Here is a 25,018-nt window from a genome sequence, read left to right on the forward strand (position 1 = left end):
TTAATTAAATCTTATTATTTTTAAGTATAATTTAATGACAAACCGTTATTAAAATTTAAATAAAATAACTATAAAGATAATTAAAGTTAACGGACTGTTATAATGGGTCTTACTTAATCAAAAACAAACATGGTGTTTTATCTATTTTGCCATTTTCTCATTTGGATCATAACTTTCTAACCACACTGTATATTTCTTTTATATTTGGCACGCGAATATTCTTTAAGGTGACCATCAATGAATTTATTTATAATAATTATAACAAAATCCAGGTCGGAATTAAAAAACATAGGAAAAATATTCCGATTTTGCATTTAAAAATAGGGTGAAAAACTAAATTTGGTGGTATACTTTGATTTTTTGGCAAAAAATAACACACGAGATTAGGAAGTAAGTCTGACAAATTACAAAATGGGCAAGATTTTGCCTTCAACAAGCGGTGGCCATTTTGAAGAATTACTTTAGTTTTAATAAGTTATTTTTCAGCAATTTTTTTCTATATATTTTTTAATTTTTAAGATACTTCGCCTTCGTTGATTACAGTTGTGAATTTTTTGTGGACTTTTTATTATTTATTCTTAATTAAAGGTGAATGAATATTTGTTATGAATTATTTGTCGGACATAATACACATACTTTACATAAAACTGAAATGTCAACATTTTACCAAGTTAGATTAAATAATGGTATTAATTAAAATTAAATCGTATTTTAATTTTTTTCTACTTTGATCTCTCGCAATTCACATAATTTCAGAATTCAAATTCAAAATTTTACCTGAACAAACCTTTTGCCGAAAATTCAACGTACATATATTATAGGTACCACTAAATTTAGTATTTCATCCTCTTTTTAACTACAGAAACCATTTTTAAAAACTCTAATGTACAGGATGTTGTTTTTTGGTCGGAATATTTTTTCCAATACTTTTAATCCGGACATGGATTTTTTATAATTATAAATAAATTGATTGGTCACCTTAAAGAATATTCGTGTGCCAAATATAAAAGAAATATACAGTGTGGTTAAAAAGATATGAACCAAATAAGAAAATGGCAAAATAGATAAAACACCCAGTATCTTTGTTTTCGATTAAGTAAGACCCACGATATTTTTGAGACTGCCCACGTGTCCCCTTTCTACAGCTAATGTATGTTACTTTCCCAATGCAACTCCCTGTATATTTCTTTATCGATAAAACATACTTCTTTATTAATACGGCTCTGTATACATTTATTTCATAATCCAACTCTACACCATATTTCCTTTATCACAAAAAATTCTTTTTTGCCTTTTGTTGAATGTCTTTTAAATAAGTGTACATTTACCTATATTACCTAATAAATCACATCCGTTCATATATTTTAAGAAACATTATTTTCATAACGTTTGAGAGATCGACCGTGTGGTGGTGAAAGGGTTGATAATGATACTGGCAATATATTTATATTAAAACTCTTTTTAATTCACGATAAGAGATATCCGTTTGCACTGTTATTGTCCGCATTTGCGGCAGGAGCTGAAACCGCTGGACTTCTGAGCCGCGCAACTATTTCTGGGGTACCTAAACATGAGACCCGCCGACGATTTTTCGAGAAAAAAATCTTGTGGAATGACGAATGGCAGGGTAAACAAGCAGAAGTCCGATTACTGAGTCCGATACGTCAGACACCGATGTGTGATAAATAAAAACCTATATATTTCTTTTGTTAATTTTAAATATTGATTTATTTATTTCATGAAAAATACAAATATTTAAAAAAAAATATGTTCCTTTGATTTGTATGATTTTTAGTAGACATATATGTTGTAAAATAATTTTTTCTGCGTAAATCCATTAAATCGACGTATGCGCGGAGTTGCTCATATGTTCTTTTAGATTCTTATTTGTTACAAAATGTTTGAACCATATATCACACTCAAAAAGATTATACAGGGTGAGGCAGATAACTGGCCTATTAGAAATATCTCGAGAACTAAAGGCAACAGAATCATGAAAATTGGAATACAGGGGTTTAGAAGGATGATCTATTAAATGAAAATATTTTCATCTCTTTGCAACTTCCGGTTATACCGGAAGTTGCTTATAACTTCGTTTTTTTAAATGGGACACCCTGTATATTTTTACATTTTTGGATTCTCTTCGATGTCTTCTTTCTTAAAATATGAGGATTTGTAATGTTATACAGGGTATTTTAAAAGATAATTACGTTTTCTTATTAATTTCGTAGCAATGTCCACACCCTGTAGAATTGTAGTAGTTTGACAACCAAAACTCTACTTACGTTCAAATGATTTTTAATATAGTCTACTATTGTTAAGAATCATTAGTATAGCTAAATTTTTAATTTTAGTATACAGGGTTGGTCGAAACTCGGAATGAGTATTTTCTGAGTTTTCTTAAATGGAACACCCTGTATTTTAGTATTGTAATGAAATGATATTTTATGGTACTTTTTTATTTCTTAGGCATTCCCTAAAAAAGTACTATGAAATACCATTTCATTACAATACTAAAATACAGGGTGTTCTATTTAAGAAAACTCAGAAAATATTCATTCCGAGTTTCGACCAACCCTGTATACTAAAATTTCAAAATAAGCTATACTAATGATTCTTAACAATAATAGACTATATTAGAAATCACTTGAACGTAAGCAGAGTTTTTAATGTCTAACTATTACAATTCTACAGGGTGTGAATATTGCTACGAAATTAATAAATAAACGTAAATATCTTTTAAAATACCCTGTATAGTATTACAAAATCTCATATTTTAAGAAAGAAGATATTGAGGAGAATCCAAAAATGTAAAAATATACAGGGTGTCCCATTTAAAAAACCAAGTTATAAGCAACTTCCGGTATAACCGGAAGTTGCAAAGAGATGAAAATATTTTCATTTAATAGATCATTCCTCAAAACCCCTTTATTCCAATTTTCATGATTCTGTTACCTTTAGTTCTCGAGATATTTCTAATAGGCCAGTTATCTGCCTCACCCTATATACAGTGTGTATATCCATGTTGTTTTAAAGAACTGCATGAAAATTGTCTGGTGCGTATTTCTCATTCAAATTGTTTTTCTCCAGTGTGTACTTTGATATTATGAACTTTTAAAGATGAACTGTATAACTGTTTGGTACATAAAACGATGAAGACGAAAAACCCATGATTTAAAGTTTACTATAATTTTACAATTAAAATAACTGAAATAAAAATAATAAACAATATTTTAAATCTAAGACTTTTCGTTAAGAGGAAACAGTAGCGATCAACAGGTAGCGAAAACGCGTTCCAAGAAGTTCCATAATAAAGAATCGCGGTACAGAGCCCAATTTGAAAAATATAATATGTGGAAATTACTCTGTAATTAAATACAATATTAAAAAAAAACGAGCCTGTACTGCCATTAAGAAGAACAAAAAAATACACTTTCTTCAAATAAATTTTTTTATCCGATGCCTAGATTTTGTGTCATTTTGGAACTACTAAAATTTTTTATTTCATTAGTAGTTCCAAAATGACACAAAATCTAGGCATCGGATTAAAAAAGTTTATTTGAAGAAAGTGTATTTTTTTGTTCTTCTTAATGGCGGTACAGGCTCGTTTTTTAATATTGTATTTAATTACAGAGTAATTTCCACATATTAATATATTTTTCAAATTGGGCTCTGTACCGCCATTCTTTATTATATTACGAATAAGTGTGCCAAATACCTCGAAAAAATATTCAAAATTACAGCCGCAATCTTGGAACGCGTTTTGGCTACCTGTTGATCGCTACTGTATCACCTTAAGAAACTGCTTTCTGGCAGCATCCTAAATCCCCGCCTTTTACAATTTATAAGCACAGAGACGACGAATATAGAAGAAAGCATATAAAGGACACTGTCACGTATCTACTTTCTTTTCATCTAGGAAAAGGACCGAAAGACAGCTTCAAGTACTCAAATCTAAGTAAAGATGAAAAAGGGAAAAGACAGTTTTGTTAACTACATAGCTTCATAGCGTTGGTGACTACATAGCTCCATTGATAAAGCCTATCCATAAAAGTCCAATAAAGTCCAACTCTGAATCAAATAAAAACAAAAACTGTCTTTTCCCTTTTTCATCTTTACTCAGATTTGAGTACATACTTCAAAATGTCTCTCGGTCCTTTATCTGCTTTCTTCTATATTCGTCGTCTCTGTGCTTATAAATTGTAAAAGGCGGGGATTTAGGATGCTGCCAGAAAGCAGTTTCTTAACGAAAAGTCTTAGATTTAAAATATTGTTTATTATTTTTATTTCAGTTATTTTAATTCTTTCACTATAGTAAACTTTGTATCTGGGGCTTTTTGTCTTCCTCGTTTTACGAGAGATGTCGCTGATTTGCATCTCAAAAGTGGAATTATGGGGTTCGCGGTAATTTCCCTTAAATAAGGCAATTCGTTAGTATTTGATTCAGAGTTGTGACTACATAGCTCCATTAATTCAAAGGAAGACTTGAAGAAGCTTGTGTTCAGATGTGGACGTGAATGGCTAGACGAAGAAGAAGAAGAAGCTCCATTGATTGAAGCCTGAGAGGCAGAAATAGGTATCTCGAGAAGGTGGTCCAACTATGAATCAAATAAAAACAAAAACTGTCTTTTCCCTGTTTGGTACATATTTGAGAAAATAGATATTTATACAATATGTAATTTATATGTATGTATATGTACAAATATGTAATTTATATAATAAGAAAAGCACTCGACAAATAGAATGGCGGTATTTATCACAGGAAAGAAGATCTCAAATCTCAGATATACAGATAAAACAACATTAATCAACTGCATCCGAAGAAGAAATGTCCAGCCTGCTGCAGCTAGTGGAAGCCGAAAGCAATAGATGTGGTCTCAAGATCAATAAACAAAAATTATGATAGTAGATTATTCAAATTCACTTCAGACAACAGGAGCCTTGGACCAGTTTGAAGTGGTTAACGAGTTTAATTATCTAGGATCCTACATCAGTAATACAGGATCTTGTGAAACAGAAATACATAGGAGAATAGGCATAGCCAAAAACGCTATGAGTCGATTTTCGAAAATCTGGAAAGATCGCTCCTTGTCGAAGAACTCCAAAATAAGATTAGTACGTGCCTTCATTTTTCCCATATTTAATTACGGATACGAAACATGGACAATGAAATCGGACGACAGGAAAAGGATTGACGCCTTTGAAATGTGGTGCTGGAGAAGAATGCTTCGGATCTCGTGGACGGAACACAAAAGAAATTACTCAATCCTCCAAGAGCTTAATATTCAGACTCGACTTTCCTCTATTTGCCTCTCCACCGTCTTAAAATTTTTCGGCCATATTGCAAGAAGAAGTGATGATAATCTTGAAAGACTTATAAATTAGGGAAACGTTGAAGGGCGCAGAAGTAGAGGTCGCTCACCTACTCGATGGACGGATCAAGTACAGAAAGCCAGTGGAAAACATTCTCTGAATCCATGAGGGAAGCTCAGGACAGAAGCCGATGGAAAGAGATAGTTGCTCGTATTAAAGGGAATCACGACATTCAGCAATGAGGAAACGACTGAGGAGGAGGTACATATTTCACATTCAAATTGACTTTGTTCAGTGTGCATGCCTTGTCATATTAACTTTTAAATAAGACCTTTTTTTAGAGCGTTCCACCTCAATCCAAAAAAAGTTAAAAATTGTTTGGTACATATTTCACATCCAAATGATTTTCCTTGAGAATGCGTTGACATATGGTTTTTTAAATGGATATTTTTTGAAAACTGTATGGTGCATATTTCGCATGAAAAAGGTTTTTCCCCCATATGCACTCTCATATGTTCTTTTAAATTAGAACTGCGTGAAAACTGTTTGATGCATATTGCACATGCAAAAGGTTTTTCACCTGTATGTACTGTCATATGGCTTTTTAAAGAATAGTTATATGAAAACTGTTTGGTGCATATTCCACATCTAAATGGTTCTTCGCCAGTGTGCCATTTTACATGCAGTTTTAAATAAAAACTGCGTGAAAACTGTTTGGAACATATTTCACATGCAAAAGTTCCCCAGTGTGCGTCGTCATGTGAACTTTTAAGTGAGGTCTCTGTAAAAACTGTTTGGAACATATTTCACATGCAAATTGTTTTTCTCCAGTGTGCATTTTCATATGTTCTTTTAAAAAAGAACTGTATGAAACCTGTTTGGAACATATTTCACATTCAAATTGTTTTTCTTGAGAATGCGTTGACATATGGATTTTCAAATTAGTATTGCGTGAAAACTGTTTCGAACATATTTCGCATGCAAACGGTTTTTTCCCGGTGTGCGTCATCATGTGAACTTTTAAGTGAGGTTTCTGTGAAAACTGTTTGGTGCATATTTCACATTTAAATTGTTTTTCCCCAGTATGTACCTTTATATAAGTTTTTAAAGAAGAATTATATGAAAACTGTTTGGTGCATATTCCACATCTAAATGGTTTTTCTCCAGAGTGCATTTTTGTATGGCATTTTAAATGAGAATTTTGTGAAAACTGTTTGGAACATATTTCACATGCAAAAGGTTTTTCCTCAGTGTGCGTGATCATGTGCACTTTTAAGTGACATCTATGTGAAAACTGTTTGGTGCATATTTCACATACAAAACGTCTTTCTTCAGCTTTCACTTTCCAATTCCAATAAAGGGTAAATAGAAACGTTTCGGGACCTCAAATTTATATTCCATAAACCGGGATATTCCTATAACCGGTACTCTAATAAGCGGGTTCGACTGTATAACAAACCAGACATTTTTTGACTGTCAAGTAAGTACGCCGTCGATCCAACAAGTTTGAAATCTTACTCGTAGCCTGTACGTGTATCACTGCGTCGAGCCGCGAGCCGTTATTTTATTGCGTTTAAGTTACACCTATATTTTCACTAATTAAGCAAATTACCTATAAATAATTGAATCGTTTATTGTTGTAAGGAGACAAGTTACATTTTATAAGTTTTTAGATATAATATTTCTTTATCGACAAAACATATTCCTTTACTAATACGGCTCTGTATATATACTTCTTTCATAATCCAGCTCTGTACTATATTTACTATACCACAAAAATGCGAATTTTGTTGAATGTCTTGGATGTAAATCTATATTAGGTACCTTATCGCGACCGTGCAAGTTCGGCAAAGCGACACCTGGTTTCTACGCTCAGCAACATTTTTCGCACTTTTAATTATATTGGCCAAATAAATTAGTCATGGTTACTGGATAATTGTCAAGGCCATAGTCCAAAAACAAATGTGAAGGAAAGGTAAGATTCAGGTTATGTTATTAAAACGTAAACAATTGTATGTAGTAAATAAAATTAGTTATTAAAATGCAGTACTGCAAGCAAAATACAATTAATTAAATTTACCTTTATATAATAATTGCATATCATATCTGTTTTGGCCTCATTATATTAATTTTATTTTAAGTACCTGGTCTATTTATTTGTACTAAATTTTTTGGGTTGTCGTTAATTACCTTTAGATATTTAAAAAGTTATAACCAATTTTATATGAAAATCGTAACAAGTTCAACTTCCTGTATAAATAAAAGCAAGCACAAGGACAATGGTTTATTGACGTCATATTGTTTTATTTATTGTCAAAATTTTCGTAAATGATTGATATTGCTCATTTTCTTTATATTGAATACAGGGTGAGTCAAAACGCAAATACATTTTCTCAGTAATTTTAAATAGAACACCCTGTATTTTATATCATTATGGAAAAGTACCATTACCATACTTTAATTTTTATATAACATTCCCTATGTGTAAATTTATTAGTTTTCGAGATATTTTCATTTTTCAGGGCAAAATTATTAATAATTACGGGTCTAAATATTTCCAAATTTTAAGTAAGCCATGAGTGATTTGTATAAAACTGACAATTTACGATTACTGATTATCAATATACAGAGTGTCCCAAAAGTAGTGGGACAGTCGAATATTTCGCGAACTAAACATCGGATCGAAAAAGTGAAAAAGACGTTTTCAATTATTTTCAAAAATCGATCCAATGACACTAAACACCAACCCCCACTACACCCCCTGGAGGTGGGGTGGGGGTAACTTTAAAATCTCAAATAGAAACCCCTAGTTTTTCTTACAGATTTGGATTCGTTACGTCAAAGTAAGCAACTTTTATTCAAGACATTTTTTCGAACTGTGGATAGATGGCGCTATAATTGGGAAAAACAATTTATCCTGATACCATAGGTAAATTATAGAAACGGTCTAATATCTCGAGAAGTACACTTCCAAATGAGAAACCAAAAAAAGAGGTTTTTAATACTTTTCGAAAACCAATCGAATAACACTAAACATGACCCTCCAACCTACCCCCTGGAGGTGGGGTGGGGGGTAACTTTAAAATCTTAAATAGCAACCCCCACTTTTTATTAGATTCGGATTCGTCATGAAAAATTAAGCAACATTTATTCGAAACATTTTTATAATTGTTGATAGATGGAAAAATACTCTTTAATTGGAAAAATACGATTTATTAGTGCTATTTAAGATTTAAGATTTTACTACTACTACTACTAGTACTACTACTACTACTGCTACTATTTAAGATTTTAAAGTTACCCTCCACCCCACCTCCAGGGGGTGGGTTGGAGAGTCATGTTTGGTGTTTATCCATAGGTTTTCGAAAAATATTAAAAACCTGTTTTTTGGTTTCTCATTTGGAAGTGTATTTCTCAAGATATTAGACCGTTTCTATAATTTACCTATGGTATCAGGATAAATCGTTTTCCCAATTATAGCGCAACCTATCCACAGTTCGAAAAAATGTGTTGAATAAAAGTTGCTTACTTTTACGTAACGAATCCAAACCTGCAAGAAAAACTAGGGGTTTCCATTTGAGATTTTAAAGTTACCCCCCACCCCCAGGGGGTGTAGTGAAGGTTGGTGTTTGGTGTAATTGGATAGATTTTTGAAAATGATTGAACACGTATTTTTCAGTTTTTTGATCCGATGTTTAGTTCACGAAATATTCGACCGTTCCACTACTTTTGGGACATCCTATATAATCAAAGTTGGCTACAATGTTTGTTATTAACTTTTATTACTATCTATTACTATAACGGATCTACGGAGCTTTACCCCACTAACCAATCACACTGTATGGATAAATCGATATTTTTTAATTTCAAACTATTTTAAAAATGTGACTAACGCAATGATATTTTAAAGTACATTAATAACGATATCTACAAATCGATATCTACACATTGATGGTGGCTTAGTGGCATTAGTATCATTTTTAAATTGTTTTAATAAATAACTAAAAGTTTATACACTTAAAAATATAAATAAGCAAAATTATTGGCTAATACTCGTAAAGTGAATGTGAATTTAGTTGGAAATATATAAAATGACGAAGGGTCATCATTCCATACATTTATGTGCAATATGATATATGCAATATGACCAAATCTAACAATATGACCAAAAATGGTAACCTTGCTCCTGTAGTAATCCTTTTACAAGTTAACATACAACTTTTTTAACTTGCTACACTATACTGATGAGGCCCAAGTAGGCGAAACACCGGTGTATATAGGGTGAGGCAGATAACTGGCCTATTAGAAATATCTCGATAACTAAAGGCAACAGAATCATGAAAATTGGAATAAAGGGGTTTTGAAGGATGATCTTACTTTACTTAAGCCGTCCTCTTGTACCTTACGGTGTCGAGGTAAGTGGAGAAATCAGACGTCTCCATGCCTTTCGGTCAGTAGCTAGTCTTTCTGCTTCTCTCCACCCAATATTCCTTTTTACGCAAGCCTTTCCAATATCGGCGTTCCACGTTCTTGCTGGCCTGCCTCTTCTTCGTTTGTTGTCGGATGCCGCTTTCCATACCCTCTTTACAGTTCTACCTTCACCCATTCTCGTCATATGTCCGAACCACGATAACTGTTTCGTTTCAAGTCTGTCTAAGGTCCTTCCAATACCGCACCTTTCACGTATGTCTTCATTTCTTATACGATCACGTCTTGTCACCCCGGATACCGCACGTAAATATCGCATTTCGCATGCTTGAATTTTACTACGGATGTTGTCATTCATTGTCCACGTTTCACTACCGTAGAGTAGCACCGGCTCGTATACAGTTTGGAACACTTTCATTTTTGTTTTCAGGCTTACTTCTTTCTTCCTAATAAAACTTTTATTTAGCGCATACTACAATTTTGTTGCACTCATTACCCTGCTGTTTATTTCTGGTTCTATATTTCCTTGTCCATTCATTGTTGATCCTAAATACTTGAAGTCCTCTACTTGTGTAATGGTCTCATTATTCAGCTTTACATTTATATTTTCTTGAGTTTTCGATATTACTAAAGCTTCTGTTTTTTCAATATTTATTTTCATCCCAAATTTCTTAAAGGCTTCATTCCAAACATTTACATTCACTTGCAAGTCTCTTTCTGATTTTGCCACAATTACCAGGTCATCGGCATATATCAACTCTGACACGTGAACTTGTTGAAGTTTATACACCCCTACCCTAGTTCTTTTAACCTTACCCCTGCATTCTTTTGCAATTTCGTCCATTAGAGTGATGAATAACAAAGGACTCAGAACACCACCTTGTCTTACACCTGTCCTTGTGTAGAATGCTAGAGATGAGCGATTTTTCGTTCTTACATTATTACGTGTACATTTATATATACTCTTTATTGCTTGGATTAACTTCGGTTTCACATTTCTACGGTTTAATATTTCCCAGATCTTGTTACGTGGCGCCCGATCAAATGCTTTTTCCAAGTCCACAAAACATAGAAACAACTTACTGTTATGTTGTAGGGCTTTTTCTGATAACTGTCTCACCGTGAATATGAGATCGGTTGTACCTCGCCCTGGCCTAAAGCCGCATTGGCTGTCATCCAGTGTGGCCTCGATATTTTCTCGCAGCTTTTTCTCTAGTATTATTTCGTAGATTTTACTAGCAACTACCAACAATGATATTCCCCTGTAGTTAGAACACTTATGTTTATCACCTTTTTTGTGTAATGGTAGAATAGTGGCAAGAGTCCAGTCTCTAGGTATGCATCCGGTATGCCAGCAGCTCCTTATGATTTTCCATAGTAACTGTAATCCTTCTCCTTCCATATATTTAATTAGCTCAGCCTTAATATTATCGTGTCCTGCAGCCTTGCCATTTTTTAATTTTAAAATTGCTTCCCTATATTCTTCGTATGTTATGTCATCATTATCTTGTTGTTCATTTAAATTGTACTCCTCCCTGTCATTTTCTATTTCGTTGTTGTCTCCCATTAATAATTCCATAAAATGTTCTTGCCACCTGTTACTCCGTTTGATTTCTTTTGTCTTAGGTTTTTTAGGGTCCTATAGAGCAACTTCGCGTTACCCTTCCTATCACTTTCCATTTTATTTCCAAATTCTTCCCATTGACGATTCCTAGCTTCTTTAATTTTATTTTTAACCATTATTCTCTGTTCCTTATATTCTTGATAATTACCTTCACTTTTATTACTTATATACTTTTTCCACAATTTTTTCTTCTTCGAAACTTCCAATTTTATGTCATTATTCCACCAAGCTGTACCTTTCAGATATCTTCCTTTCGTTACACCACATACTTTACTCCCAGTTGCATACACCAGCTCCTTAAAAATATTCCATAATATTTCTATATCCTCCTCATTTTTCCAATTTGTTTTTCGTATTTCTTCATTTAATTTACGACAGTATTCTTTTCCAATATTTTCAGACTGAAGTTTGTATACTTTAATACTTGGTTGTTCATAGCGATTTTCTTCATTTTTAATATTAAATGTCTGTTCTCTCCTTGTCTTTATTTTAGCTTCAACGAGAAAATGATCTGAACTGATCTCATAACCTCTTTTAACACGAACGTCCGCTATTTCATTTTTATATCTGTTCTGTACTAATACTATGTCAATAACGGATTTTTCGTTCCGCGAATCCATCACTCGTGTGTATTTATGAATCTCTTTGTGTTGAAAAAATGTGTTACTAACTTGCATATCATTCATGATGCAAAACTCGATAACTCTTTGTCCATTATTATTCCTGACTATTTCTCCACATGGTCCTACAGGGTAGTCATATTCATTGCTTGACCCTACTCGCCCATTAAAATCGCCTACTATTATGACCTTATGACTTATTTGGTCCATTTCGTCCTGCAATTGTTCCCAGAAGCTATCTTTGAGTTCCTTGGCTTCATTTTCCGACGGTCCATACCCTACAATAATTGTTGTCTTCTCGTTTTTACTGAGATCTATTCTAAGAAGTCGTTCCGAAATATTTTTCCATCTGGTGATATTTTTATGCTCATTTCTGTGAACCATTAGGGCAACTCCTGCCCTCGCACGTTCTGACTCATTAACACCTCCAAAAATCATGTAGTGCTCATTTCTCATTTTAATACATCCACTTTCTTTTCTCTTTGTTTCAGTTAATGCTAAAAAATCCATTTTTGTGTTTTCAAACTCATCAATAAGTTCATCTTCTTTACCAGTTAGACTTTGTATATTCCACAATCCAATTTTGCAATACTTATTTTGTTTTTCATTTTTTGCATTCATAGTTCTTTCATTGTTTGTATCTTTATGGTTTAGTTTTTCTATATTTTTGTCAAGACTCGTATCGATTTTGTTAAATTCTCTCATGTCCATAACCTGTGCCACGTTCGTGTCCATATCCATCCTCGAATTTGCATTAACTAGTAGTTTTTTTAACCAGTTGCTGCTACATTATCTCTGACTATTTCTATATTATTCGTATTATGGTTCCATCTCCATTTGGTGTCTTCAATAACGATAAAACCATAACCCATTTTTATTCTTTTGCCATTTGGCTTTTCTTTTGCTGCTATATGTCTAAGGTTTTTCTACATATCAATATCTTTAAGTGTTAAATCGCATTCAATGTATACGCGGTGTTGTTTATAACTTCTTAGAAAACTTTTTGCTTTTAGTACCTACTCTTAGTTTGTCTTCAAACTTATTAAACTCAATAATGCACATATTGTCGTTGATCTTTTGTACCTTATTTAACTCTGCATTATTCGTAGCTCTTTATTTAAAAAGTTTCCTATTTCATTCTTAAGCTGTTCCGTATCAGACGTACTTACTGGCAAACCCTTCAATATTAAATTATTTTTCTTTCTTTGTTTCTGACAGACTTCTAAAGTTAGCTCTAATTTGTCCATTTTTTGTTTCATACTCATCATTTCCTTTTTTAAATTTTCATTTTCTTGAATTATTTGTTTAAGCTTTTCTTTGTACTCGCTATTCTCTTTTCGGAGTTCCTTCATTTCTCCTACCAACTCACCTACCATGTTTTTTATATCCTCTAGTTCCTTATCTTTCTTTTTATTATCAGTTATTAGCGTTTTAATCATTTCCGTAATTTCATTCTCTCTACCTCCAGCATTCTTTTTATCGGGAGATCGATACACTTTTCTGCTCTTGCTAAAGATTTCGTCAAATTCATTTCCTTTCCTTTTACCATCCTCTGATACATAAGCATCGCTGCCGCTGTCCGTCATCTTAATTTCAATTCCTCTACTATTACAAATTACTAGGTATTATAATTAATTGTTTGTCTGTATTATACTCGTATTTCTATTTCTACCTGAATGTTGTTTATTATTATTTATAAAATAAATAAATGTTTTGCAAACCAGCTACTTATTTACAGTAAGTTTTAATTCCAATTATTTATGCACGAAAAATTTGACACCAATTTTAAACAAGGTCAAATTTATAAAACAGCAATAATTAAAAATCACTTACCGATCGCAAAATGTTAAATCAAAATACTTCTGTGTTTTTGTACACAAAACAAAATTCACAACACTAAATAATCCTAAATCAATTTACATCGAATATCTAAATGGTTTTCGTGATAAATCCCGGATTGCGAGTTGTTTATCGCCGACACCACATAGACACGACATACACACGCCCGTGACCGTCCTCCTCGCTTTCTACTACTCAACTCTGAAGGATGATCTATTAAATGAAAATATTTTCATCTCTTTGCAACTTCCGGTTATAACGGAAGTTGCTTATCACTTCGTTTTTTTTTAATGGGACACCCTGTATATTTTTACATTTTTGGATTCTCTTCGATGTCTTCTTCCTTAAAATATGAGCTTTTGTAATATTATACAGGGTATTTTAAAAGATAATTACGTTCTTTTTATTAATTTCGTAGCAACATTCACACCCTGTAGAATTGTAATAGTTTGACATCTAAAACTCTACTTACGTTCAAATGATTTTTAATATACTCTACTATTGTTAAGAATCATTAGTATAGCTAAATTTTTAATTTTAGTATACAGGGTTGGTTGAAACTCGGAATGAGTATTTTCTGAGTTTTCTTAAATGGAACACCCTGTATTTTTGTATTGTAATGAAATGATATTTACCGGTACTTTTTTATTTCTTAAGCATTCCCTATACCTAAGTGCTTTAATTTGTGAGTTATTGGTGATTCAAGCTAAACATTAATTGCAACAAAAAATACCTCAATATTAGGTTGGCCATGAAAATACTCAATCCCAAATAATTTTTCAGAAATAAATACATATTAATCCACACTGATCCTTAAAATTACCAATATTGGTTTAGCTATCAAAATACCTACGTAGTTAAGATTGTTGGTGCGATTAACAATTGAGCACAAATTAAAGCACTAAGGTATAGGGAATGCTTAAGAAATAAAAAAGTACCATAAAATATCATTTCATTACAATACTAAAATACAGGGTGTTCCATTTAAGAAAACTCAGAAAATAGTCATTCCGAGTTTCGACCAACCCTGTATACTAAAATTAAAAATTTAGCTATACTAATGATTCTTAACAATAGTAGAGTATATTAAAAATCATTTGAACGTAAGTAGAGTTTTAGATGTCAAACTACGACAATTCTACAGGGTGTGAATGTTGCTACGAACTTAATAAAAAAAACGTAATTATCATTTAAAATACCCTGTATAATATTACAAAACCTCATATTTTAAGAAAGAAGACATCGTAGAGAATCCAAAAATGTAAAAATATACAGGGTGTCCCATTAAAAAAAACGAAGTTATAACCGGAAGTTGCAAAGAGATGAAAATATTTTCATTTAATAGATCATCCTGCAAAACCCCTTTATTCCAATTTTCATTATTCTGTTGCCATTAGTTCTCGAAATATTTCTAATAGGCCCTTTATTTGCCTCACCCTGTATAGTTGCACAGAAAGGTATGGAATGATGACCCTTCATCATTTTATATATTTCCAACTAAATTCACATTCACTTTATGAGTATTAGCCAATAATTTTGCTTATTTATTTTTATGTTGCACTCGATTATCCAACATCATTTTATTTAATAATGTTATGGCTTTTCATTTCCTCAGGTAGCCTTACCTCCTTGGCAGTGTTAGTTGTAGCCTTGCGATATGCGGGTCTTCTAACAATATGACCAAAAATGGTAACCTTGCTCCTGTAGTAATCCTTTTACAAGTTAACATACAACTTTTTTAACTTGCTACACTATACTGATGAGGCCCAAGTAGGCCGAAACACCGGTGTATATAGTTGCACAGAAATGTATGGAATGATGATCCTTCATCATTTTATATATTTCCAACTAAATTCACATTCACTTTACGAGTATTAGCCAATAATTTTGCTTATTTATTTTTATGTTGCACTCGATTATCCAACATCATTTTATTTAATAATGTTATGGCTTTTCATTTCCTCAGGTAGCCTTACCTCCTTGGCAGTGTTAGTTGTAGCCTTGCGATATGCGGGTCTTCTAACAATATGACCAAAAATGGTAACCTTGCTCCTGTAGTAATCCTTTTACAAGTTAACATACAACTTTTTTAACTTGCTACACTATACTGATGAGGCCCAAGTAGGCCGAAACACCGGTGTATATAGTTGCACAGAAATGTATGGAATGATGACCCTTCATCATTTTATATATTTCCAACTAAATTCACATTCACTTTACGAGTATTAGCCAATAATTGTGCTTATTTATTTTTATATTGTACTCGATTATCCAACATCATTTTACTTAAAAATATATATATACCATTTTAAACAACCGTGGTATTATAAAAAGTACTATTTTTTACTAGTGTAATTTTTGGAATCATAATTATAAATAACAAAATATACCTACTAAAAATTCATATCTTATAAGTTTATTATTCTTTCGAAACATCTTTTGTCCTATAATACACAATAACAAAACCGTGATACTATAAAAAGTACTTTTTCATTACAGTGTAATTTTTGGAATTTTAAGCATTAGTCCGTTCTTTAACGGTAAAATATTGCAAAACCTCTAAATTTTAAAAAACTGCTTGGATTGACATGAAATTTGGCATACACATAGCTAACAAGTCAAAGAAAAAAAGTGATATTGTGCCGATATGTGCTTTTGCCCCGGGGGTGCTTTTCACCCCCTCTTGGGGGTGAAAAAGTATTCGTCCAAAGTAAGTCCGGAAATTGATAAACTGACTAATTTTAAGTAACTTTTGTTCTATAGAGTTTTTTCACTAAGTCAATACTTTTCGAGTTATTTGCCAGTGAATATGTTCATTTTTCAACAAAATAACCACACTTTTAGACGGTTTTTTGCAAATAACTCAAATAGTACGTATTTTGTCGAACAAACATTCATAGCAAAAATATAGCCTGTCAAACATTTAAAAAAATGGTGTATATGTCACGTTTCTATACCTAGTAGAAGCAGAGTTATAGCTAATTAAAAATAGGTTCATATTCGTCAAATTTCAAATGGAATACTTTAACGTGAAATAACCAAAAATGAAGTACATTTCGGGGAAAACCCATTACAGCTTAATTAAACTGTTTCATTTTTCTTTTATAAAAAAAATTTCTAGCATCAAAAATAAACAAGTTACGCTCAAAATGAAGTTAGTCCCTTTTTTTTGGTAAAAAAATCGAGAAAATCACCCCCTAATTAGTATCTCAAATGAACTTAATCGTTACGACTTCACAAGTTTCTTGACCCATGTATGTATTGTTTATATGATCTGTAAGTTTCATCGGTTCACAGTCCTTATTTTTGAAAGGGCTGTAGTTAAAAGGGGTTGAACGAGTCACTCATCACGAATATATGCAAATTTAGAAACACCAAATCTCAATTAATTTTTGTCTAACAGAAAAACAAAAAAATACATGATATTCAGAAAAAGCAATGCCGACTTTTTTGTTTTTCGAGATTTTTGGTATCTGTAACAATTTTTAAGTTATTTTGAAAAAAAGCATATTTTTCAAAATTAAAATTTTTAAAAATTTTACTTTAAAACCAAATTTTTTCCAAAATAAGCACTTTGAATCGATGAAACTTACAGATCATAATATAAACACAACAAAAGTAAAATAATTTGTGCAGCGGTAACGATTAATTTCATTCAAGTTGCTAATTAGGAGGTGGTCTTCCGGATTTTTTTTTTGCCAAAACAAAAGCAACCAACTTTATTTTGAGCGTAACTTGCTTAAATTTAATGCTAAAAACTTTTTATAAAAACAGCTTTTTTAAAACACTTTAAAAAAGTTATAATGAATTTTCCCCAAAAAGTGCTTAATTTTTTGGATATTTCACTTCGAAGTATTCTATTTGAAAGGGCCTAGCCGGGTAAGATGGTGAAAAGTGCCCCCAACCCAATTTAAATTCCATATAGGCCACTTTTTAGCACATATAGAGGAACTCACTTTCTGAAATTTTTGGCCCCCTAGGTGGTCACGTGACCCCCCTAGAGCCTAATTAGGCTTTTTATGTTTTTATTTTTTCTCTCAGCCGCATCAAGAGCTAGCCAAAAACTTTATTTAAAAAAGTTGTAAGTTTCAAAAAGATCTAGATGAAAATTTTTTTTTTATTTTTTTGGCGGGAAATTCGAATTTTTAGAACAATTTTAAACTTTTAAATACCTCTGAAAAAAAAACTAAGACACTCGTTTTTACGAAAATGAATTATAATGTGTATTTTTGAACAATCTTTCACCCTTAATTTTTTCAGATTTTTAAAATTGGTGAAACGTACCGTTAAAAATAAAAAACCGCATTTTTTCGGTTTTTTTTTTTCGTTTTTTGATACAATTTTATACATATTTTTCAAAAAATTTAACACCGTCACTAGAATAGGTAAAAAACTGAAAAATAATTGGGGTTTGCTTAATAAAAATTTTTTGTAACGATATCCATTTTCAAGATACAGGGCGTTGAAGAAAACAAAATTTTACATATTTTTTACGATTTTGCCGAAACTACTGGCAACATTGTAATAAAACTTGGCGGGTTTTAAGAGGTAGTTATTGTGCATGTTTTGACATACAACTAAGGATTTGATATTCATCATTGGCGCGCATAGGGGTAATGGTCTGAACTTTTCAAAGAAAAAAAGATAGTACGCCACTGACATATTTCAAATTAACAATCATTTTTGAATTCCTCGTTCAATTTTCAATAAAAAATCTATCTTCCCATTTTTTCATACGACGCGCCGTTTTGCTGCAAAAAATAAAATATCTTAACGCTTACAAAGTATTCGAATTAATTTTGATAATAATGGATGTACGAGTTTATTATGTAGATGTAGAAAGTACTAGAAGTTCGAATACTTTGTAAGGGTTAAGATCTTTTATTTTTTGAATAAAAATGGCGCGTCGGATGAAAAAATAAGAAGATACATTTTTTGTCACAAATTGAACGAGAAATTCAAAAACCATTGTTAATTTGAAATATGTCAGTGGCGTACTATCTTTACTCTTTAAAAAGTTCAGACCATTACCCCTATGCGCGCCAATGATGAATATCAAATCCTTAATTGTATGTCAAAACATGCACAATAACTACCTCTTAAATCCCGCCAAGTTTTATTACAATGTTGCCAGTAGTTTCAGCAAAATCGTAAAAAATGTGTAAAATTTTGTTTTCTTCAACGCCCTGTATCTTGAAAATCGATGGCGTTACAAAAAATTTTTATTAAGCAAACCCCAATTATTTTTCAGTTTTTACCTATTCTAGTGACAGTGTTACCTTTTTTGAAAAATATGTATAAAATTGTATCAAAAAACGAAAAAAAAAAAACCAAAAAAACGCGGTTTTTTATTTTTAAAGGTACGTTTCACCAATTTTAAAAATCTGAAAAAATTCAGCGTAAAAGATTGTGCAAAAATACACATTATAATTGATTTTCGTAAAAACGAGTGTCTTAGTTTTTTTTTCAGTTATTTAAAAGTTTAAAATTGTTCTAAAAATTCGAATTTCCCGCCAAAAAATAAAAAATAAATTTTCATATTTTTAAAACTTACAACTTTTTTAAATAACGTTTTTGGCTAGCTCTTGATGCGGCTGAGATAAAAAATAAGAACATAAAATGCCTAATTAGGCTCTAGGGGGGTCACGTGACCACCTAGGGGGCTAAAAATTTCAGAAAGTGAGTTCCTCTATATGTGCTAAAAAGTGGCCTATATGGAATTTAAATCGAGCTGGGGGCACTTTTCACCATCTTACCCGGCTAGGCCCTTTGGTGAATATAAATCTATTTTTCATTGGATACAACTCTGGTTTTACGAGGTCCAGAGACCTAACGCGTACACCATTTTTTTTACTTTTTTAGAGGCTATATTTTTGCTAAGAACGTTTTTTTCGACAAGATACTTGCTTTTTGAGTTATTTGCGAAAAACCGTCTAAAAGTGTAGTTATTTTATTGAAAAAATGAACATATTCACTCGCAAATAACTCGAAAAGTGTTGACTTGGCGAAAAAGCTCTATAGAACAAAAGTTACTTAAAATTAGTCAGTTTATCCATTTCCGGACTTATTTTACACTTATATTTTTTCACCCCTAATAGGGGGTGAAATTCACCCCCAGGGCAAAAGCACACATCGGCACAATATCACTTTTTTTCTTTGACATGTAAGCTATGCGTATGCCAAATTTCATGTCAATCCAAGCGGTTCTTTAAAATTTAGAGCAAAAACCGTGAAAGAATGGACTACATTTTATATCGTATTATTTTATATTCTCTCCTATAAATAATAAAAAGGTTTTTTATAAAAAGTTCTTTTTATAAAAGTGTAATTATTTTATACTATAACCCGTGATCGGTTAATACCCAATTTCTGTGTTGCGTTTAGTAAATTTCCGACTTATTTCGTATGCTTTAAATGATGACTGCTTTAAATGATGATGTATATCCATATGTTGTTTTAAGGGAGGGGGTATGGTTTGAAATCAACATATCAAGCACATTTTTGTGAATTTTTTTCGAAGCTGTGGTAGAATTATTTTAATTTTTAAATTAAATAAACATATTAAGTACAATTCGAAGAATATTTAGGAAAAAATTAAATCCAAAATATTGAAAAATAAGCCATTGGTGACAAATTTTGGCAGGCAGCTCAAACAAAAATGGATTTTGCGGTGGACATCAGAACTCATCACTGGAACATACGAAATAAAAAATTCAAAAAGATTTAATTAGCTTATGAGTTTCGCGAGGTAACAACGTCGAGTTTTTTTATTTTTAATGATTTTTGAATTTTTAGTATCACTCAGAAGTCAAAAATACGAAATTTTTAATAAAAATTTTGTGAAAACCAACAGATTTAATATTGTTGAACAAAAAATAAGCACAAAACGAAAAATATCTCGACGTTGTTACCTCACGAAATGTCTAAAGAAAATCTATGCAAAATTTCAGGTAGATCGGTCAAGTAGTTTTTCAGTTACAATGTCCACCGCATTTGAAAAAGCAGTTTTGAGAAAAATGCGTTTAAAGTTTTGACAACTGCATCTTCAGCTTCCTATTTGTCTGCCAAATCGTAAAGTGATGAACATTGGAATATGTTTTATGAATTGGGAAGTAATCTACAAAAGAGAAGGCGAACAGTTGTTTAACGTTTCTCACTACGCTCAAGCGTGCTGGCGCAAAGCCGCAGCAAAGCGGGTCGAAGGTAGGGATACTCAACACTCTGCATCTCGGGTAATTTTACTCCGATCAATCTGAAATTTTCAGAGAGTATTCTTGAAAGTATGCACTTTTATTTGAAATAATAAAAAAAATTAAATATTTCAAACCATACCCCGCTCTTAAAGAAGAACTGCTTGAAAATTGTCTCGTGCTTATTTCTCATTAAGTTGTTTTTCTCCAGTGTGCATCTTCAGATTACTTTTAAGGAAGAACTGTACGAAAACTGTTTGGAACATATTTCACATTCAAATTGACTTTGTCCTGTATGCATGCCCATTCAGATGAACTTTTAAATAAGAACTAGTTGAAAACTGTTTGGTGCATATTTCACATACAAATAGGTTTTCTCCAGTGTGAATATTTATACAGTGTGTCAATTTTAAAACTTACAATGGGATATATCTCACGACAAAAAGCTGATATCGAAAAATGTTTGAAACCGTTTCTAGGATAGTAAGGCGGAACTAAAATGACATGAAAGAGAACTCACCCCCATCAACCCCCTAGGGCCCAACCAACACAACCAAAAAAGTTTAAATTGCGAACCCCTACTTGTGATACATCATTGAAAAGAGTATAAAAAATTCTATCCAATGGTATAAATAATAATTATACAGGGTGAAGCAATAATTGTGAAACTTTGGCTTAAATGAAAAATTTAATAAGGCTTTTATTGAACTACAAATTTGTTAAAAATGTCAATTACATAAATGTTCAAAGTGGCTTCCGTTGTTTTGTAAACAATAATACAGCCTTGCGTAATTCTTTCTCGCAATTCCTCAAGTGACGCAGGTTGAGTTTTATATTTTATATTAACAACTGACTTGAGGTAACCCCATAGAAAAAAGTCAGGTGGCGGTAAGTCTGGTGATCTCGGTGGCCACTCAATAGGACCTCTCCTTCCAATCCATTTGTTCGGATAATTAGTATCTAACCAGTGCCTAACTGGAGCTGCATAGTGAGGAGGTGCTTCTTGGAAGTGCAGCAAATCTTCGTCTAGAGCTAGGTTGCCTTGGTCGTCCCTTTGGTTCTCTAATTCATGCACAATTAAAGGTTCGATGGTGTTTTTCAGCATATCGAGATAAATGTCGCCACTTAAATTGCCTGGTATGAACAAGGGGCCAATTATAGCATCGCCTAATATTCCTGCCCAAACATTCACTTTTTCAGGATATTGAGTGTGACCTTCTCTGAATCGATGCGCGTTCGCATCACTCCAGTACCGACAGTTTTGTTTATTTACATTACCATTCAGCATAAAAGTACATTCATCAGTGGAACAAATATTTTTTAACCATCGCGGTTCAACGCGAATTCTTTCAGTCATGAGTTCACAAAACTCAATTCGTCGGTCTGGATCATCATCGCCTAGTTCTTGAAGAATTTGTGTTTTGTACGGGTGAAAGTTATGTAATTTCAACACCTTTCTAACCGACTCATGTGAAAGTCCTGTCATTGCAGATACTTGACGTGTTGATGCAATAGGCTCTATTGTAAAATTTCCAAGGACCTCAATTTGGGATGCTTCATTCAGTAATCTTGCGGCATCCCTTTTTTTATTTTGCACTCTTCCCGTTTCTCTAAACTTTTCAACTAAATCGCGGACGTACACGTGACTTAAATTTTTGTCCAGATGCCTTTCATTAAATATTTGAGCTATTCGTAAATAACACTGGTTCTGGGACGCAAATATGAAAATGATCTCCACGCGTTCAGGTATACTGTAAGTGTAAACCATCGTGACAACTACAACTTAATGACAGTACCAATCGTACAAATGATGAAAACTAATGACATTTAAAGGTCTCAAATAAACCAAAAATTATTGAATCTGACAGAAACCAAAAAACAGATGTTTTTAACTTGTTTTGCAAAAACGGCAAATTAAGTTTTTATACAAAAAAATGTACCGACGGACATTTATCATTCAAAATAATAGTCAGGGAGATAACATTACAAATATAAAAGTCATAGTAAGCCGCCTGATATTAACACCCTGTATAAATATTATTTATAGCATTGGATAGCATTTTTTATAGTCTTTTAAATGATGTATCACAAGTAGGGGTTTGCAATTTAAAATTTTTTGGTTGTGGTGGGTGGTTCCTAGGGGGTTGATGGGGGTGAGTTCTCTTTCATGTCATTTTAGTTTCCCCGTACTTTCCTAGAAACGGTTTTAAGCATTTTTCGATATCAGCTTTTGTTCGTGAGATATAGCCCATTGTAAGTTTTAAAATTGACATACTATATGCAGTTTTAAAGGGGAAGTGCGTGAAAACAGTTTAGAGCATATTTCACATCTAAATAGTTTTCCTTGAGAATGCGTTGACATAATATGTCAACATATTATGTTTTTTTAAATGAGTGTTTTGTGAAAATTGTACATATGTAATTTTAAATTTTCACTTCTTGAAAACCGTCTGGTGCACATTTCGCATGCAAAAGGTTTTTCCCCAGTATGCACTCTCATATGTAATTTTAAATTACTACTTCCTGAAAACTGTTTGGTACATATTTCACATTCAAATTGTTTTTCCCCAGAGTGTATCTTCGTATGTGTTTTTAAAGAAGAATTATATGAAAACTGTTTGGTGCATATTCCACATCTAAATGGTTTTTCACCAGTATGCACTCTCATATGTAATTTTAAATAAGTACTTCTTAAAAACTCTTTGTTGCATATTTCACATGAAAATAGTTTTCCTCCATTGTGTACTCTCGAATGTCTCGTTAAATTTTCAATTCGTGAAAACTGTTTGTTGCATATTTCGCATGCAAAAGGTTTTTCACCAGTATGCACCCTCATATTATGTAATTTTAAATTAGTACTTCCTGAAAACTGTTTGGTGCATATTTCACATTCAAATTGTTTTTCTTGAGAATGGGTTGACATATGGCTTTTTAAATTAGAATTTTGTGAAAACTGTTTGAAACATACTACACATCCAAAAGGTTTTTCCCCAGTGTGCGTCATCATGTGAACTTTTAAGTGAGGTCTGTGTGAAAACTTTTTGGTGCATATTTCACATACAAAACGTCTTTCTACAGCATTCACTTTCTTTACGGCAGTTGTACATTGAGTCACTTGCTTACTTAAAACGTGATCTTTTAATTCGTTGCATTCATCAGTTGGTGTATCTTCACATATGAAACCTAAAATCGTAGTTATCCATTAAAATGGTATTAAGCAACGAAAGGAAAAACAAAAAATTGTAATTTAGTTTTACGGACCTATTTCTTAATCAACAAAACATATTGCTTTAGTAATACAATGTCAATACGGCTCTGTATCAGTGGTGGCTCGTGGCTTTAGGGACAGGGTCGGCAAGGTTTCGTCTCCTCAGATAGGTATGGCATCTAATTAAAAGGCTTCAATTTCATAGAAGATTTTTGGTTTTTGTTGTTTTTTTTATTTTGTTTGTTTTTTTTGTAAACCTGTTTATAAATTTACTCTAGTCTATGTTGTTTCGAAGTAGCAAAATGGGTTATAACGTCATTGAAAAATTTATTATTGTTTTGGAGAGGTTTTAAAAGTTTTTTTCTATTGACATTTGAGACAAGTTTGACATTCTCTCTTGTTTCATGGTGTTTCGACAATACGTTTTGACTCTTTTGAGACAAGAGAAATTTTGTTCATCTGAGGCAGAATGTGCCCACATTTGAGCACAATAATTTATTAAATTCGGGAACAGTTTGTTATACCTGTATATGAGTTGCAGTATGTATATAAAATTAAACATATTTTGTAACTTATCCCACCTTCCTAAAATATTTAGATCAGCATATAAAACTGTTAATCCATTTTCTTATTTTATTTGATTAAAGAATGATGGATAATTTTTAATGAACTTGTCTAATAGATATTTTGAAAATTCTTTGGAAATAATAATTGAGTTATCCTTCCACTCAAAAAGTTCCGGAACATTGTTTAAATAATCAAAATGTCAAAAAATGAAGAAAAACTTCGATTATTT

The 25,018-nt window shown here is 32.2% G+C and overlaps 1 protein-coding gene across 2 annotated transcripts in view; it reads right to left on the reverse strand.

Moving 5' to 3' along the window:
- Positions 1-25,018, reverse strand: part of LOC126887788 (gastrula zinc finger protein xLCGF3.1-like) — a 46,255-nt gene that overhangs the window by 15,597 nt on the left and 5,640 nt on the right. The window contains exon 2 of one of the 2 annotated variants that reach the window (XM_050655605.1): positions 20,522-24,197. The exons of the other annotated variant lie outside the window; for it this stretch is intronic. Within the exon in view, the coding sequence (XP_050511562.1) occupies positions 21,715-22,782 (1,068 nt within the window). The 5' untranslated portion in view covers positions 22,783-24,197 and the 3' untranslated portion in view covers positions 20,522-21,714. Of the gene's footprint in view, positions 1-20,521; positions 24,198-25,018 lie in introns of those variants that run through there. 2 annotated transcript variants of the gene reach the window in all.

This window comes from Diabrotica virgifera, chromosome 7 (genome assembly GCF_917563875.1).
Source record: "Diabrotica virgifera virgifera chromosome 7, PGI_DIABVI_V3a".
Lineage (NCBI taxonomy): Eukaryota > Metazoa > Arthropoda > Insecta > Coleoptera > Chrysomelidae > Diabrotica > Diabrotica virgifera.